At 46.3% G+C, this 17,926-nt stretch overlaps 2 protein-coding genes across 3 annotated transcripts in view; one reads left to right on the top strand and one right to left on the bottom strand.

Moving 5' to 3' along the window:
• The window catches only part of fbxl7 (F-box and leucine-rich repeat protein 7), a 133,320-nt gene that overhangs the window by 24,487 nt on the left and 90,907 nt on the right, over nucleotides 1–17,926 (top strand). The window lies entirely within an intron of this gene.
• Nucleotides 3,460–8,326, bottom strand: c28h7orf25 (chromosome 28 C7orf25 homolog). Of its 2 annotated transcripts, none has more exons than XM_021590089.2 (3): nucleotides 8,170–8,326; nucleotides 5,420–5,657; nucleotides 3,460–5,162 (listed from the first exon to the last, which is right to left on the bottom strand). In XM_021590089.2, exons 2-3 carry the CDS (start codon nucleotides 5,639–5,641, stop codon nucleotides 4,053–4,055), a joined length of 1,332 nt encoding a protein of 443 aa, XP_021445764.2. In that variant the 5' UTR covers nucleotides 5,642–5,657; nucleotides 8,170–8,326; the 3' UTR covers nucleotides 3,460–4,052. The 2 variants fall into 2 exon arrangements, with proteins under 2 accessions (XP_021445764.2, XP_021445763.2); XM_021590088.2 differs by having other exon boundaries at nucleotides 8,127–8,292.

Raw genomic sequence — 17,926 nt, 5'->3', positions numbered from 1 at the left:
GTAATTCTACGAGCTTAACGTAGCTACAGATAACAGTATGACCATTTGAGTATGACATCTTTTTCCTTGACTCTCCATATCATCATGTGAGAAGCAACATTTGCACAATGACAACGTGTGTGTGTGTGTGTGTGTGTGGTTCGGTTCCAACTTGGGCCTCTGGAAAGAGCTCAGACTTTTCGACCTGAAGATTACTGACGTCATGATTACACCTCGTATTTTTCCAGAGTTCCCAGTTGTTTTGAATGTGGCACAATTCCTTCCAAACGGACAAATTATAACCCAGATACTCATAACACTGTACACGTAGCCTTATCCCATTGGACAGTTGATCTAGCCTCATTTTACATCTCAGATGTGTATAGTGTAAAGCTGGATTTATGAGTTAGCCAGCGAACTTTGATTAACAACCAGAAAGCTAAACTTAGATGTGTTTTTTGGTTGTTGACTGAATTAGACCATTCCCGTTTCAAGCCATCTTTCCTAAATAAAATAAAAAAGTGTTATTACAGACCATTTAGGAAAGTTTGCTGGCTAACTGAAAGATCCCGTTTTGTTGTATACCCCTCAGCTGAACAAGCAAGCGATATTTCAATATTAGCACTTGACAATTTCAAAACGGACCTAAAAAGATACCACCTGGGAAAAATATGCCCCCTTTCCAAACATATCCCCCAAAATATAGACAAGACAAAACATGTCCTCCTGAAAGGCAAGTAGATCGAGGAGCATTCTGAAAGGATTCAGACCGCTTCACATTATTACATTACAGCCTTGTTCTAAAATTGATTAAATTGCACCCCCCCCCCCCCTTCAAATCTACACACAATACCCCTTAATGACATCACAATAACCCATAACGAACAAACCATTTTTTTTGTTTAAATATTTGGGTAAAATGTATTACAAATGTAAAAAAAAATAAGTAAACATAAGTATTCAGACCCTTCACTCAATACTTTGTTGAAGCACCTTTGGCAGCAATTACAGTCAAGTCTTCTTGGGTATGACGCCACAAGCTTGGCACACCTGTATTTGGGGAGTTTCTCCCATTCCTCTCTGCAGATCCTCTCAAGCCCTGTCAGGTTGGATGGGGAGCTTTGCTGCAGTTATTTTCAGGTCTCCCCAGAGATGTTCGATTGGTTACAAGTCCGGGCTCTGGCTGGGCCACCCAAGGACATTGAGATTTGTCCCAAAGCCACTCCTGTGTTGTCCTGTTGGAAGGTGAACCTTCGCCTCAGTCTGAGGTCCTGAGCGCTCTGGAGAAGGTTTTCATCAAGGATCTATCTTTTCCTCGATCCTTCCAGTCACTGTCGCTGAATAACATCCCCACAGCACCTGACCAAGGCCCTTCTCCCCAATTGCTCAGTTTGGCTGGCTGCCAGCTCTAGGAAGAGTCTTGGTGGTTCTAAACTTGATCCATTTAAGACATTTTTTGGTACAATTTCCCAGATCTGTGCCTCGACACAATGCTGTCTCTGAGCTTTACGGACAATTCCTTCAACCTCGTGGCTTGGTTTTTGCTCTGACATGCACTGTCAACTGTGGGACCTTATAAAGACAGGTGTGTGTCTTTCTAATCCATTGAATTTACCACAGGTGGACTCCAAACAAGTTGTAGAAACGTCAAGGATGATCAATGGAAACAGGAAGCACCTGAACTCAATTTCAAATCCCATAGAAAATGGTGTAAATAAAGCTATTTCTGTTTAATTTGCAAAAAGTCTAAACACCTGTTTTCACTTTGTCATTATGGGGCAGATTGATTTGGGGGGGGGGGGGGGGATAATAATTGAATTAATTTCAGAATAAGGCTGACTTAATGTGGAAAAAGTGAAGGAGTCTGAATACTTTCCGAATGCACTGTAGGTACTAAACTCAGCAAAGAAACGTTCCTTTTTCAGGACCCTGTCTTTCAAAGATAATTTGTAAAAATACAAATAACTTCACAGATCTTCATTGTAAAGGGTTTAAACACAGTTTCCCATGCTTGTTCACTGAACAATGAATGAACATGCACCTGTGGAACAGTCGTTAAGATTACAGACGGTAGACAATTAAGGTCACAGTTATGAAAACATAGGACACTAAAGAGGCCTTTCTACTGACTCTGAAAAACACCAAAAGAAAGATGCCCAGGGTCCCTGCTCATCTGCGTGACTGTGCCTTAGGCATGCTGCAAAGAGGCATGAGGACTGCAGATGTGGCCAGGGCAATACATTTTAATGTCCGTACTGAGACGCCTAAGACAGCGCTACTGTGAGACAGGACGGACAGCTGATCATCCTCGCAGTGACAGACCAGGTACCACGTCGGTACATCTGAACATCACACCTGCGGGACATGTACAGGATGGCAACAACAACTGCCCGAGTTACACCAGGCACGCACAATCCCTCCATCAGTGCTCAGACTGTCCACAATAGGCTGAGAGAGGCTGGACTGGCAGGTCCTCACCAGACATCACCGGCAACAACGTCGCCTAAGGGCACAAACCCACCGATGCTGGACCAGACATGACTGGCAAAAAGTGCTTTTCACTGACAAGTCGCGGTATTGTCTCACCAGGGGTGATGGTCGGATTCGCATTTATCGTCAAAGGAATGAGCGTTACACCGAGGCCTGTACTCTGGAGCGGGATCGAGTTGGAGGTGGAGGGTCCATCATGGTCTGGGGTGGTGAGTCACAGCATCATCGGACTGAGCTTGTTGTCATTGCAGGCAACCTCAACGCTGTGCATTACAGGGAAGACATCCTCCTCCCTCATGTGGTACCCTTCCTGCAGGCTCATTCTGACATGATCCTCCAGCATGACAATGCCACCAGCCATACTGCTCGTTCTGTGCGTGATTTCCTGCAAGACAGGAAATGTCAGTGTGCTGCCATGGCCAGAGAAGAGCCCGGATCTCAATCCCATTGAGCACATCTAGGATGTTGGATCAGAGGGCGAGTTCTCCCAGAAATGTCCAGGAACTTGCAGGTGCTTTGGTGGAAGAGTGGGGTAACATCTCACAGCAAGAACTGGCAAATCTGGTGCAGTCCATGAGATGCACTGCGGTACTTAATGCAGTTGGTGGCCAGATACTGTTGATACATCAGATACTGACTTTTGATTTTGACCCCCCCCCCCCCCCCCCCCCCCGCAATTCAGTTGACAGTGAGAGGATGTTTTTTTTGTTGCCGAGTTTATATTAACCAGTAGGCCGATGTGATTGGTAATAACGAGAGGTTAAGTATCCAACAGTTTTGTTTTCAAGCATACTGTCTTAAATTGTAGGCCGACACAATAATATAGTGTGATAGCTTTGCCTTGAAATGGTTCATTCGATTAAAAAGTACTGTAAATTCAGCACTGGTCTCACATGATTACAATGAAGCGCCGTGGTCATCGGAGCAGTTTAGAACCACACACAAAATGTTTAATGAAATAGCTTAATTCAATAAAATTGCATGTCTACATTTTTTTTTTTAGAGATGCTTTATTCACATGTAATTCAGACTTGCAATACAATAAAACAAAATATACTTCACCCTCAGCACATTGGGCCAAAGCTGTTTTTTTTATATTTTTTTTAAATTGCCCTAAAATACAATAAGCTGATATTTCATCATATCAATAACTATTTTTGCATATACGGTATAGGCTACACAACAACTATCACCAATGTCTGCAGTTGTTGCAAAAAGAATGCTCCTGTACCGACTGCGTGTTAAACTAAACCAGTAGTGGTTTTTCAACTGAGCACAATGCCTTTACATTTCAGTGACACATAGCAAAAAAAGCTGTGATATATATTTTGTCTCCCTCCCCTCCCCTCCCCGCCCCCCAAAAAAGAAAAAGAAGAGAGTTCACTGTTCTGGCAGTCACCCAACCCATTTAATTACTCTTCAGTGGTATATTCCACACCCCTTTAATTAATGTCTGTTCAGTGGTACATTCCACAAACATTGTCTCCTTCCTTAATTTTATCCTTCCTGTTCGCTGTCGGAGCCCTTCGCTCATCATCAGTCTTCTTCCTCCTGCCGCTGTGGGGGTGTTAGTTCTCCCTCTCTCATATGGGCGTGGCCCTCCACTCCTTGCCCTCCGTCAAGGCGCGCGGTTGGTGTATGAACACGCTATACCGCACGCCCTGATTGGCCGCCGCCCTCACAAAGCCACTGTTCGCCGTCATTGTGACTGCCCGTAGTGTGTCGCCCGTGCCGAAAATCATGAGCGAGCGGGGGTTCACCTTGGAGCTGGCAGTGAGGCGCTGGGTGCGCTCCGACGGCTGGTCGGGTACCACCCGTAGCCGCCTCAGCAGCTCATCGGCGCGCGCCTTCTCGCCGGGGCCGCCGAGCGTGTCCAGGATGACGCGGAAGTCGTTTACGGCCGACTGGCACGCGTACAGCTCCTTGCCCGCCATGAACTCCTGGAGGCGAGGGAGGACCTTGTCCTGACGCTCCTGGGCTGCCTGCTCAGTCAGCACCTGCTCCTTGAAGGCCAAGCGGCAGTGGCCGTGGCTCAGTGACGACACGTACGTGATGAGTGTAGTGATGTCCAGGTTGGCCCGCCGGCACACATCTACCTTGACCCCGGTGGGGAATGCCAGGCTGGCCACGATGGTGTCGCGGTCAACTCGCGTGTGCTCGACATCTTCTGCGTCGTCTTCTTCTTCGACAAAGTTTTCAACGTCTTCCTCATCTTCCGCTGCCTTGCCTTCTCGCTCTTCCTCTTCGTAGCAGCGTTCCATACCCTCCTTGTTTGCTCCCTCTCCCTCTTCCTCCTCGCTTCCTTCCTCCTCCGCCATCACCAAGTTTACCGCCACGATGTCCCCGCGCACCGAGATGCCAATCTCTCTCAGGCGGTCGGCCATTGGGCTGGAGACGCCATTGTAGAAGGCAAAGATAATGTGTGGGTTGCTGTACTGCACAGGCTGCTGGCGGCTGGCCTGCAGGAAGTCCTCAGCTTGCTCCACCACACTCTTGTCGCCGTACTGGCCCCGACCCTGCCAGATGTTGTGCAGTGCCTCTGCCTTGCGCCCAATAGCCTTGACCCAGGTGTGCCCGCCGTTGGCCACCACGTCCACCACCAGCGTCTGCTTGGTGCCGCCGGCGTCCTCGTAGGCGAACACATGCAGCACGCTCACCACCATCTCCAGTGACTCCGCCGACTCCACAATGGCCTGTTTTCATATAGATTTGACAGATTTACAAAAACAAATACAAGTTGATGTGAATACAACGATAGACAGTAAAAAACCAGTGAAGATTAAACCAAAAAAGTCAACCAACACATTTCCAATATGGTCCTCGTTGTCAGATGGGTAAAACAATGGACAGCTATAGAGCAAGACTAATTGTCCACTGGGCACTCTAAAAATAGAAACCGTTTCAACATAATTCAATTGGAAAATACATACAATATATAAACAAGACCCACCTTCAGGTGGGTGAGGTTGGTGCTCTGCAGGTGGGACTCCTTGATGAGCACCTTGCCCGCCTCCACCTTGGTCAGGAACTTGAGCTCGGCTCGCAGCTTGCTGCAGAGCTTGGCCCGGCCCTCCACATCGCGCACCTGCCTCGCACAGAGCTGGTCCACACGCTTGAGCAGCTCTTGGGCCACCTGGATACGCTCCTGCAGCATGGAGTGTGTGGCGGCCATCTTCGGTGCATTATTCCTGAAGAGACAGGCCAAGGATAGACTCACACATTAGGGTGGTTGCTTACACCACCAATAACATAACTTTTATGTTCTTAAGCATGCAGACTCTGCATTGATCTGTAAAATGTAGTAAATGTGAAAAACGAATACAACCATTGGATTTCAAAAACATGATACGAACAACTACACAATCATTTTTTGCGTATCAACACAAACTACAACGTCTAGCCTTACTCAACATTCAATTTAACCAAAGCGCCTGAATATACCGTTTCTTTCAGCATGGGATGGAACATTCAAATCAATCAACAAACTCCACATTGAGCTATGTCAATTTACGTAATAACACTAGTGAGTGTTAGAATCACACGTGGCACTTTCAGAACTTAATCGTAAACGAGCCAAGCAGAGACGGAATTCCAACTGGGCGAGTAAACATCAGTATCCAAACCGTATTATTATTATTATTAGTAATAATTATTTGTAAGAGAATACTTTACAGGGAGCAGCAGATTGCCAGTTGTCTTAGATAAAATGCCTTCAGAAAGTATTCAAATCAAATTTATTTATATAGCCCTTCGTACATCAGCTGATATCTCAAAGTGCTGTACAGAAACCCAGCCTAAAACCCCCAAAACAGCAAGCAATGCAGGTGTAGAAGCACAGTGGCTAGGAAAAACTCCCTAGAAAGCAATGCAGGTGTAGAAGCACGGTGAAGCAGGTGTAGAAGCATGGTGAAGCAGGTGTAGAAGCAGGTGTAGAAGCAAGTATTCACATCCTTTGACTTGTTCCACATTTTGGTGCCTGGATTCAAAATTTATTTAAAATCGATATTTTCTCACACACACACACACAAAGTGCAAACATGTTTAGAAATGTTTGCAAATCTATTGAGATAGAAACACAAATCTCCTTTACATAAGTATTCACACCCCTCAGTCAATACTTTAGAAAATAACCGTTGGCAACGATTACAGCTGTGAGTCTTTTGGGGTAAATCTGAGGTTCACACCTGGATTTTGCTACATTTACCCATCATTTCTTTCAGAAGTCTTCAAGCTGTCAAATTAATTGTTGATCATTGCTAGACAACCATTATCAGGTCTTTCCATATACTTTGTTCAAGTATATTTAAGTCAAAACTAACTCGGGGTCACTCAGGAACTTTCCCTGTCTTCTGTTTCTTTTTTTTATTTTTATCCTGAAACTCCAGTCCTTATCGATTACAAGCATACCCATAACACGATGCAGCCACCACTACGCTTGAAAATATGGAGTGGTACTCTGTGTAATGTGTTGTATTTGCCCCAAACATAACACTTTGTATTCAGGACAAAAAGTGAATTGCTTTGCCACATTTCTTTTGCAGTATTACTTTAGTGCCTTGTTGCAAACAGGATGCATGTTTTGGAATATTTGTCATTTAGTTTAGCATTGTTGAGTGACTACAATGTTCTTGATTCATCCTGTTTTCTCCCATCACAGCAATTTTAAACTAACTGGTTTTAAAAAGTCGCCATTGGCCTCATGGTGAAATCATTCCTCTCCGGCGACAGAGTTAGAAAGGACGCCTGTGTCTTTGTGGATGGTGTATCTATACACCCAGTCACTACAAAGTGTAATTAACTGCTCAAAAGGGATATTCAATTTCTCCTTTTAATTTTTACCCATCTACAGAGGCATTGGAAAACCTCCCTGGTCTTTGTGGTTGAATCTGTCTATGAAATTCACTGCTCGACTGAGGGACCTTACAATTATTTTTATGTGGTAGGGTGCAGAGATGGAGGTAGTCATTCAAAAATCATGTTAGACTATTATAGCACATAGTCCATGCAACTTTATTATGTGACTTGTTATGCACTTATTTAACTCCGGAACTGATTTATTTTTGCCATTAATAAAAAGGGGTTGAAAACAAACATAATTCCACTTTGACAATATAGGGAGCTGTGTGAAGGCAGTCACCACAAAAAAATAATGAATTAATTTAAAACATTTTCACATTCAGGCTGTTAACATAACACAAATGTGGAGAAAAAAAAAGGTGTCAATACTTTCTGAAAACACTGTAGTTTTAGGACTAGAGCACCAGTTGCTTGCGGAGTTCATTGTTCCTAGTTCTATACGGAATGTTTTCCCTGATGCACCGCCTGTGACACAGCTAACTTTGTAACAAATTAACATCAGTTGAGTAGAAGCCCGTTATTACAGGTCAGCTATGTGTTTTATCGACAAACAACAACAAAAAACGCCCTTACAACATGCTAACAATTAGTATCTCGTTCGTTTTTCCCGTTTACTAGTGGTTGTCGGTAGCTAACATATGGTTTCATTAACCAGCTAGCTAGCTAGCTATAGCTAAAGTTTGCTTACACTACCGACTGTAGTGTGACTGTCAAATTGAAATTATGTTTGGGTTTTAATTTTAACAAAACGAAACACCGCACAGTATGAAAATGTATCATAATTATTCAAAAACACTTACGGTCAAAAAAAGCCGGTAAATTACTATGCTGCGTTGCAGCTACCTTGATACGTGTACCCCGGGCCCGGTGACGGTGCTTGTCCGCCTCTCTCAGCTGTCTGGTCGGTGGTCGCGCTCTGCTCATATCAAGCAGAATGCAGTGAAACAGTGGGGAAAAAATACCTCTGTCGCCATCTACCTTGGAGTTGAAGTAGGTCTACTCTCACACCATTTAAAATAGGCTTACTTTATTTGAATCTACAAATCACAAGTGAACGCCTTTTCATCAATGTATGTGCTATTTCCACCGAAAATTCAGCCTCTCTTTGAAAATGAAAAAAATAAAAATAAATCACAACTACACAATTCAACACACAGCAGACAACTGGTTCCCTTCTAACCATGACCACAATTGAGAGTAATAGTAATGTTGTCTTTTTGTAGGCACTGACTCTGCCATGGTTCTGTTGAACAAACCCTTTGGAGAAACGAATTCAGTTTTTGTATGGGTTTTGGAAAAACGCTGAAAATAAGGTCTGCTGTAAACAGACTTAGAACAAAACATACAAGATCTCAGGACTATGACATAATCTTCATCAGCTAACATCACTTTTGTTGGGGGGGGGGGGGGGGGCTTGAAATTTGGAAGCATTTATGAACAAATATATAATAGCAACATGTAACGTTTTGCTCCCATGTTTCATGAGCTGAAATAAAAGATTTCCCCCCCAAAAAATCTATCCACACAAAAAGTTATTTTCTTCTCAAATGTTGAGCACAAATTTGTTTACATCCCCTTCAGTGAGCATCTCTCCTTTGCCAAAATAATCCTTCCACTTGACAGGTGTAGCAAATCAAGAAGCTGATTAAATGGCATGATCATTACGCAGGTGCACCTTGTGCTAGGGACAATAAAAGGCCACTCTAAAATGTGCAGAAATTGAATGTTCATTTTCCCATAAGCCTCCTACAACATTGTTTTAGAGAATTTGGCAGTCCGTCCAACCGCCCTCACAACCACACACCACATGTAAACACGCCAGCTCAGGACCTCCACAACCGGCTTCTTCACCTGCGGGATCGTCTGAAACCAGAAAATGTTTATAGGGTGTAATACAATACAATACAATACAATTACAATGGGTCATTCCACAAAAAGAGTGCCTCTTGCAATCCCTTTGATATTTTTGGTTAGAAATGATGAGCTGAGATTGAATTTTAAAAGCCTGTTATTAAATGAAGTGGCCATTTTTATTATAAATAAAGGCCTGCTAAAGTGCCGAAACCCAACGGAGGGACAGTCAACCCTTTGTCACTTCTAGGAAGATTTTAATCCAATTAATCCCTACATTTCTCCAAGTTTCACTATCATTATAAAGCCCCAGTTGCTTTGACAAAGTCATTTCTGAAGATAATTTATTTAATGTGATTCATATCAAATCAAATTGTATTTGTCACATGCGCCGAATACAACAAGTGTAGACCATACCGTGAAATGCTGAATACAACAGGTGTAGGTAGACCTTACAGTGAAATGCTGAATACAACAGGTGTAGTAGACCTTACAGTGAAATGCTGAATACAACAGGTGTAGGTAGACCTTACAGTGAAATGCTGAATACAACAGGTGTAGTAGACCTTACCGTGAAATGCTGAATACAACAGGTGTAGGTAGACCTTACCGTGAAATGCTGAATACAACAGGTGTAGTAGACCTTACCGTGAAATGCTGAATACAACAGGTGTAGGTAGACCTTACCGTGAAATGCTGAATACAACAGGTGTAGTAGACCTTACCGTGAAATGCTGAATACAACAGGTGTAGGTAGACCTTACTGTGAAATGCTGAATACAACAGGTGTAGTAGACCTTACAGTGAAATGCTGAATACAACAGGTGTAGTAGACCTTACCGTGAAATGCTGAATACAACAGGTGTAGGTAGACCTTACCGTGAAATGCTGAATACAACAGGTGTAGTAGACCTTACCGTGAAATGCTGAATACAACAAGTGTAGACCTTACCGTGAAATGCTGAATACAACAAGTGTAGTAGACCTGTCATGTATTGTCATGTTGTGTCTTGTTTCTGTTCTTTCCCTTCACCCTGTCTCCCTCTGCTGGTCGTTATTAGGTTACCTTTTCTCCCCCTCTTTCCCCCAGCTGTTCCTTGTCTCCTCCTAACTACCTCGTCACCCCTTTTCCCACCTGTTCCCTTTTTCCCTCTGATTAGTCCTCTATATCTCTCTCTGTTTTTGTTCCTGTCTTTGTCGGATTCTTGTTTGTGTTTTTCATGCCTGAACCAGACTATCGTCATGTTTGCTGCAACCTTGTCCTGTCCTGTCGGAATCTGCCGGTCCATCTGAGCCTACCTATGTTTTGTTATTAAAGAAGTTCTGTTTACGTTAATTCGCTTTTGGGTCCTCATTCATGCACCTTAACAGAAGAATCCGACCAAGAATGGACCCAGCGACTTCGGATCCTCTCCACTCAGCCGTCGAGATCCAGGGAGCGATGCTAGGCAGACACGAGCAGGAATTGTCTGCTGCTCGACATGCCGTTGAGACCCTGGCCACCCAAGTCTCCAACCTCACAGAACAGGTTCACCATCTCCGCCTCGATCCACCGGCCACTTCCAGGACTTTCGAATCTCCGGAGCCCAGAATCAATAACCCGCCGTGTTACTCTGGGGAGCCCACTGAATGCCGCTCGTTCCTCACCCAGTGTGATATTGTGTTTTCTCTCCAGCCCAACACTTACTCCAGGAGCACTGCTCGTGTCGCCTACGTCATATCTCTCCTTACTGGACGGGCTCGTGAGTGGGGCACGGCAATCTGGGAGGCAAGGGCTGAGTGTACTAACCAGTATCAGGACTTTAAGGAGGAGATGATACAGGTTTTTGATCGATCTGTTTTTGGGGAGGAGGCTTCCAGGGCCCTGTCTTCCCTATGTCAAGGTAATCGATCCATAACAGACTACTCTATTGAGTTTCGCACTCTTGCTGCCTCCAGTGGCTGGAACGAGCCGGCTTTGCTCGCTCGTTTTCTGGAGGGTCTCCGCGCAGAGGTAAAGGATGAGATTCTCTCCCGGGAGGTTCCTTCCAGCGTGGATTCCTTGATTGAACTCGCTATTCGCATTGAGCGACGGGTTGATCTTCGTCACCGAGCTCGTGGAAAGGAGCTCGCGTTCTCCGTTGCCCCCCTCTCCGCATCACTACCATCTTCCTCTGCCGGCTCGGGTGCTGAGCCTATGCAGCTGGGAGGTATCCGCATCTCGACTAAGGAGAGGGAACGGAGAATCACCAACCGCCTCTGTCTCTATTGCGGTTCTGCTGGTCATTTTGTCACTTCATGTCCAGTAAAAGCCAGAGCTCATCAGTAAGCGGAGGGCTACTGGTGAGCGCTACTACTCCTGTCTCTCCTTCAAGATCCTGCACTACCTTGTCGGTCCATCTACGCTGGACCGGTTCGTCAGCTTCCTGCAGTGCCTTAATAGACTCTGGGGCGGAGGGCTGTTTTATGGACGAGACCTGGGCTCGGGAACATGACATTCCTCTCAGACAGTTAAGGGAGTCCACGGCCTTGTTCGCCCTGGATGGTAGTCCTCTCCCCAGGATTCAGCGTGAGACGCTACCTTTAACCCTCACTGTTTCTGGTAATCATAGCGAAACCATTTATTTTTTAATTTTTCGTTCACCTTTTACACCTGTTGTTTTGGGCCATCCCTGGCTAGTTTGTCATAATCCTTCCATTAATTGGTCTAGTAATTCTATCCTCTCCTGGAACGTCTCTTGTCATGTGAAATGTTTAATGTCTGCTATCCCTCCTGTTTCCTCTGTCTCTTCTTCACAGGAGGAGCCTGGTGATTTGACAGGGGTGCCGGAGGAATATCACGATCTGCGCACGGTGTTCAGTCGGTCCAGGGCCACCTCTCTTCCCCCACACCGGTCGTATGATTGTAGTATTGATCTCCTTCCGGGAACCACTCCCCCCCGGGGTAGACTATACTCTCTGTCGGCTCCCGAACGTAAGGCTCTCGAAGATTATTTGTCTGTAGCTCTTGCCGCCGGTACCATAGTCCCCTCCTCCTCTCCCGCCGGAGCGGGGTTTTTTTTTGTTAAGAAGAAGGACGGGTCCCTGCGCCCCTGCATAGATTATCGAGGGCTGAATGACATAACAGTGAAGAATCGTTATCCGCTTCCTCTTATGTCTTCAGCCTTCGAGATCCTGCAGGGAGCCAGGTTTTTCACTAAGTTGGACCTTCGTAACGCTTACCATCTCGTGCGCATCAGGGAGGGGGACGAGTGGAAGACGGCGTTTAACACTCCGTTAGGGCACTTTGAATACCGGGTTCTTCCTTTCGGCCTCGCTAACGCTCCAGCTGTCTTTCAGGCATTAGTCAATGATGTCCTGAGAGACATGCTGAACATCTTTGTTTTCGTTTACCTTGACGATATCCTGATTTTTTTCACCGTCACTCCAGATTCATGTTCAGCACGTTCGACGTGTCCTCCAGCGCCTTTTAGAGAATTGTCTTTTTGTGAAGGCTGAGAAGTGCTCTTTTCATGCCTCCTCCGTCACATTTCTCGGTTCTGTTATTTCCGCTGAAGGCATTAAGATGGATCCCGCTAAGGTCCAAGCTGTCATTGATTGGCCCGTCCCTAAGTCACGCGTCGAGCTGCAGCGCTTTCTCGGCTTCGCGAACTTCTATCGTCGTTTCATCCGTAATTTCGGTCAGGTGGCAGCTCCTCTCACAGCCCTTACTTCTGTCAAGACGTGCTTTAAGTGGTCCGTTTCCGCCCAGGGAGCTTTTGATCTCCTCAAGAATCGTTTTACATCCGCACCTATCCTTGTTACACCTGACGTCACTAGACAGTTCGTTGTCGAGGTTGACGCGTCAGAGGTGGGCGTGGGAGCCATTCTTTCTCAGCGCTCCCTCTCTGACGACAAGGTCCACCCTTGCGCGTATTTTTCTCATCGCCTGTCGCCGTCGGAACGTAACTATGATGTGGGAAACCGCGAACTGCTCGCCATCCGCTTAGCCCTAGGCGAATGGCGACAGTGGTTGGAGGGGGCGACCGTTCCTTTTGTCGTTTGGACTGACCATAGGAACCTTGAGTACATCCGTTCTGCCAAACGACTTAATGCGCGTCAGGCGCGCTGGGCGCTGTTTTTCGCTCGTTTCGAGTTCGTGATTTCTTATCGTCCGGGCTCTAAGAACACCAAGCCTGATGCTTTATCTCGTCTCTTCAGTAGCCTCCACTGACCCCGAGGGGATTCTCCCTGAGGGGCGTGTTGTCGGGTTGACTGTCTGGGGAATTGAGAGGCAGGTAAAGCAAGCACTCACTCAAACTCCGTCGCCGCGCGCTTGTCCTAGGAACCTTCTTTTCATTCCCGTTCCTACTCGTCTGGCCGTTCTTCAGTGGGCTCACTCTGCCAAGTTAGCCGGCCATCCTGGCGTTCGGGGTACGCTTGCTTCCATTCGCCAGCGTTTTTGGTGGCCCACCCGGGAGCATGACACGCGTCGCTTCGTGGCTGCTTGTTCGGTCTGCGCGCAGACTAAGTCCGGTAACTCCCCTCCTGCCGGCCGTCTCAGGCCGCTTCCCATTCCCTCTCGACCGTGGTCTCACATCGCCTTAGACTTTGTCACCGGACTGCCTTCGTCAGCGGGGAAGACTGTTATTCTTACGGTTGTCGACAGGTTCTCTAAGGCGGCTCATTTTATTCCCCTTGCTAAGCTTCCTTCTGCTAAAGAGACGGCACAAATCATCATCGAGAATGTTTTCAGAATTCATGGCCTTCCGTCAGATGTCGTTTCGGACAGAGGTCCGCAATTCACGTCTCAATTTTGGAGGGAGTTTTTCCGTTTGATTGGGGCTTCCGTCAGTCTCTCTTCCGGCTTTCACCCCCAGTCTAACGGTCAAGCAGAACGGGCCAATCAGACTATTGGTCGCATCTTACGCAGTCTTTCTTTTCGCAACCCTGCGTCTTGGTCAGAACAGCTCCCCTGGGCAGAATACGCCCACAACTCGCTTCCTTCGTCTGCGACCGGGCTATCTCCTTTTCAGAGTAGCCTCGGGTACCAGCCTCCGCTGTTCTCATCTCAGTTCGCCGAGTCCAGCGTCCCCTCCGCTCAGGCTTTTGTCCAACGTTGCGAGCGCACCTGGAAGAGGGTCAGGTCTGCACTTTGCCGTTATAGGGCGCAGACTGTGAGAGCTGCTAATAAGCGTAGAACTAAGAGTCCTAGATATTGTCGCGGTCAGAGAGTTTGGCTCTCCACTCAGAACCTTCCCCTTAAGACCGCTTCTCGCAAGTTGACCCCGCGGTTCATTGGTCAGTTCCGTATTTCTCGGATCATTAATCCTGTCGCAGTGCGACTTCTTCTTCCGCGATATCTTCGTCGCGTCCACCCGGTCTTCCATGTCTCCTGTGTCAAGCCCGTTCTTCGCGCCCCCGCTCGAATTCCCCCCCCCCCCATCCTTGTCGAGGGCGCACCCATCTACAGGGTCCATAGGATTTTGGACATGCGTTCTCGGGGCCGTGGTCAACAGTACCTAGTAGATTGGGAGGGGTACGGTCCTGAGGAGAGGAGTTGGGTTCCCTCTCGGGACGTGCTGGACCGTGCGCTGATCGATGATTTCCTCCGTTGCCGCCAGGTTTCCTCCTCGAGTGCGCCAGGAGGCGCTCGGTGAGTGGGGGGGTACTGTCATGTATTGTCATGTTGTGTCTTGTTTCTGTCCTTTCCCTTCACCCTGTCTCCCTCTGCTGGTCGTTATTAGGTTACCTTTTCTCCCCCTCTTTCCCCCAGCTGTTCCTTGTCTCCTCCTAACTACCTCGTCACCCCTTTTCCCACCTGTTCCCTTTTTCCCTCTGATTAGTCCTCTATATCTCTCTCTGTTTTTGTTCCTGTCTTTGTCGGATTCTTGTTTGTGTTTTTCATGCCTGAACCAGACTATCGTCATGTTTGCTGCAACCTTGTCCTGTCCTGTCGGAATCTGCCGGTCCATCTGAGCCTACCTATGTTTTGTTATTAAAGAAGTTCTGTTTACGTTAATTCGCTTTTGGGTCCTCATTCACGCACCTTAACAAGACCTTACCGTGAAATGCTGAATACAACAAGTGTAGTAGACCTTACCGTGAAATGCTGAATACAACAGGTGTAGTAGACCTTACCGTGAAATGCTGAATACAACAGGTGTAGTAGACCTTACCGTGAAATGCTGAATACAACAAGTGTAGTAGACCTTACCGTGAAATGCTGAATACAACAGGTGTAGGTAGACCTTACAGTGAAATGCTTACTTATGAGCCCTTCACCAACAATGCAGAATATACAAAAAAGTAAGAAACATTTTCTTTATAAACTAAAGGAAAAATAGAAAAATACAATGACAACCATAAAGGCTATATACAAGGGGTACCGGTTACCGAGTCAATGTGCAGGGGTTACGGGTTAGTCAAGGTATTTGAGGGAATATGTACAATACCTTCAGAATGAATACCTTCATACCCCTTGACTTATTCCACATTTTGTCGTGCCCAGTCCCAGGGTCCTTAGCTTAGTGATGAGCTTGGAGGGCACTATGGTGTATTTGCGAGTACGTGCAATTTTTCTATGCTTCCAGTTCTTAAGTTTAGTTTTTGCATATTTTACTTTGGGTTTTGTACACCAGCTTCAAACAGCTGAAAATGCAATGTTATTGGTTATGGTAAATATATTTCACATCGGTTTAGATGGTATAATAATTCTCTACACTATACTTGCTTGTTTTGTCAAATAAAGTGAAATTAACCAAACTATTATAATTTTAGGAATCGGGAAATGGCAGAGAAATTTCTGCATAGTGCATCTTTTAAATATTATTTTCAAAAGATATGTTGAACATCTACTAGTCAAATCATAGAGTAAAAACAAGTGAGCTGGTTCTTGTGTGTGTGTGTGTTTGTGTGTGTGTGTGTGTGTGTGTGTGTGTGTGTGTGTGTGTGTGTGTGTGTGCGCGCATAGAGTCATTGCAAGAGTTGTGCATTAATTCATGCAGGGAAAGGGAATAGCCTAATAGCCTAGTACTCTGGAGTCCTAAAAACAATTTAATTCATTTATGTTATTTTGGCGGATTTCTCGGATTGGCTCTCCGGAACAATTATATGTGGGTGGATTGAGGAGAAATAATCTGTCCTGATGTGGGTATCGGGTGGGACTTGGAATTGATGTGGCTGGGGAGGCTCCAAAAAAACTGACCCGTACAGGACTCTACTCTGCACCAGATGATCAAGAGTTTTTTGTTGCTGTTGTTGTTGTTGTTGTGACCTCCAGGCAGGCCTGGTGCATGTAAATCAATCAGGAATCTCTGAACCATGTCAACCAGGAGGTCAGACAATGGTGTGGTGCCGTGGTGGCGCTATGACTGCATCTGAACTTGGAAATGATGCATCTGTGCGCGTGTTTAGATCAGCTGTCTCCTGGTACGTCACTCCATTGAATCAGACCCCTCTTTGGGTGGTGTTTCGTTCGTATCCATTCTACCCCGAGTAACATTTTGGTGTTTTTTACCATCGCACACAAAGCATCTAACCGTCCCTCTGATCTTCCTCCCTCTGTAGTCCAGATCTCTGCTAGGTCAGAAATGTCAGTCGGCCTCTTCAACCCACAGGTCAGTGTCAGGTCAGTGCCAGGTCAGTGTCAGGTCAGTGCCAGGTCAGTGCCAGGTCAGTGTCAGGTCAGTGCCATTGTAAAAAATAAATAAAAATAACAACAAAAAAGTAATCGGACTAAGCATGACCTCACAGATGACAGACCTCATCTTCCTGTGTGTCCAAGAGCTGCATTTCCTCTTCAGAGGGTTCTGACCTTGCATCTTCAGAGGTCAGCTCTGACAACCACAGGCTTACGGCCTCTTCAGAGGTCAGCTCTGACAACCACAGGTTTACGGCATCTTCGGGGCTCCCCTATGACAACCACAGGTTTACACCATCTTCAGAGGTCACCTCTGACAACCACAGGTTTACGGCATCTTCAGAGGTCAGCTCTGACAACCACAGGTTTACGGCCTCTTCAGAGGTCAGCTCTGACAACCACAGGTTTACGGCCTCTTCAGAGGTCAGCTCTGACAACCACAGGTTTACGGCCTCTTCAGAGGTCAGCTCTGACAACCACAGGTTTACGGCCTCTTCAGAGGTCAGCTCTGACAACCACAGGCTTACGACATCTTCGGGGCTCCCCTATGACAACCACAGGTTTACACCATCTTCAGAGGTCACCTCTGACAACCACAGGTTTACGGCATCTTCAGATGTCACCTCTGACAACCACAGGTTTTATAAGGGCACAAGGCGAGAACCAGATGCAGACACAGGAGGCAGATGTTTAGAGCTTTTGTAGTTTATATATAATCAAAAAGGAGTAGGCAAGAGAATGGTCGTGGACAGGCAAAAGGTCAAAACCAGATTCTGAGTCCAGGAGGTACAGAGTGGCAGACAGGCTCGATGTCAGGGCAGGAAGAAGGGTCAGGCAGGCGGGTACGGAGTCCAGAAAAAACAGGCATGGGTCAAAACCGGGAAGACTAGAAAAAGATACTAAAAAACAGGAGCATGGAAAAAACACGCTGGTTGGCTTGAAAACATACAAGACGAACTGGCACAGAGAGACAGGAAACACAGAGATAAATACACTGGGGAAAATAAGTGACACCTGGAGGAGGTGGAGACAATCACAAGGACAGGTGAAACAGACCAGGGTGTGACAGTACAACCATGACCTCTGCCTGAACCGATAGCGGGGAGCCAGAGTCCGTGGCGGTCTGCTTGTCAACGACACCTGGAGGTT

This window comes from Oncorhynchus mykiss, chromosome 28, assembly GCF_013265735.2.
Source record: "Oncorhynchus mykiss isolate Arlee chromosome 28, USDA_OmykA_1.1, whole genome shotgun sequence".
Lineage (NCBI taxonomy): Eukaryota > Metazoa > Chordata > Actinopteri > Salmoniformes > Salmonidae > Oncorhynchus > Oncorhynchus mykiss.
The sequence above is the reverse complement of the archived record's forward strand: the minus strand, read 5'-3'. Positions and strand labels throughout refer to the sequence as shown.

Excerpts from the sequence above, each read along its gene's own strand:
- c28h7orf25 (XM_021590089.2), bottom strand. The coding sequence starts at position 5,641 with ATGGCCGCCACACACTCCATGCTGCAGGAGCGTATCCAGGTGGCCCAA. Across the intron at positions 5,163-5,419 it reads CCAACCTCACCCACCTGAAG|GCCATTGTGGAGTCGGCGGA; the intron begins GTGGGTCTTGTT and ends ATATGAAAACAG.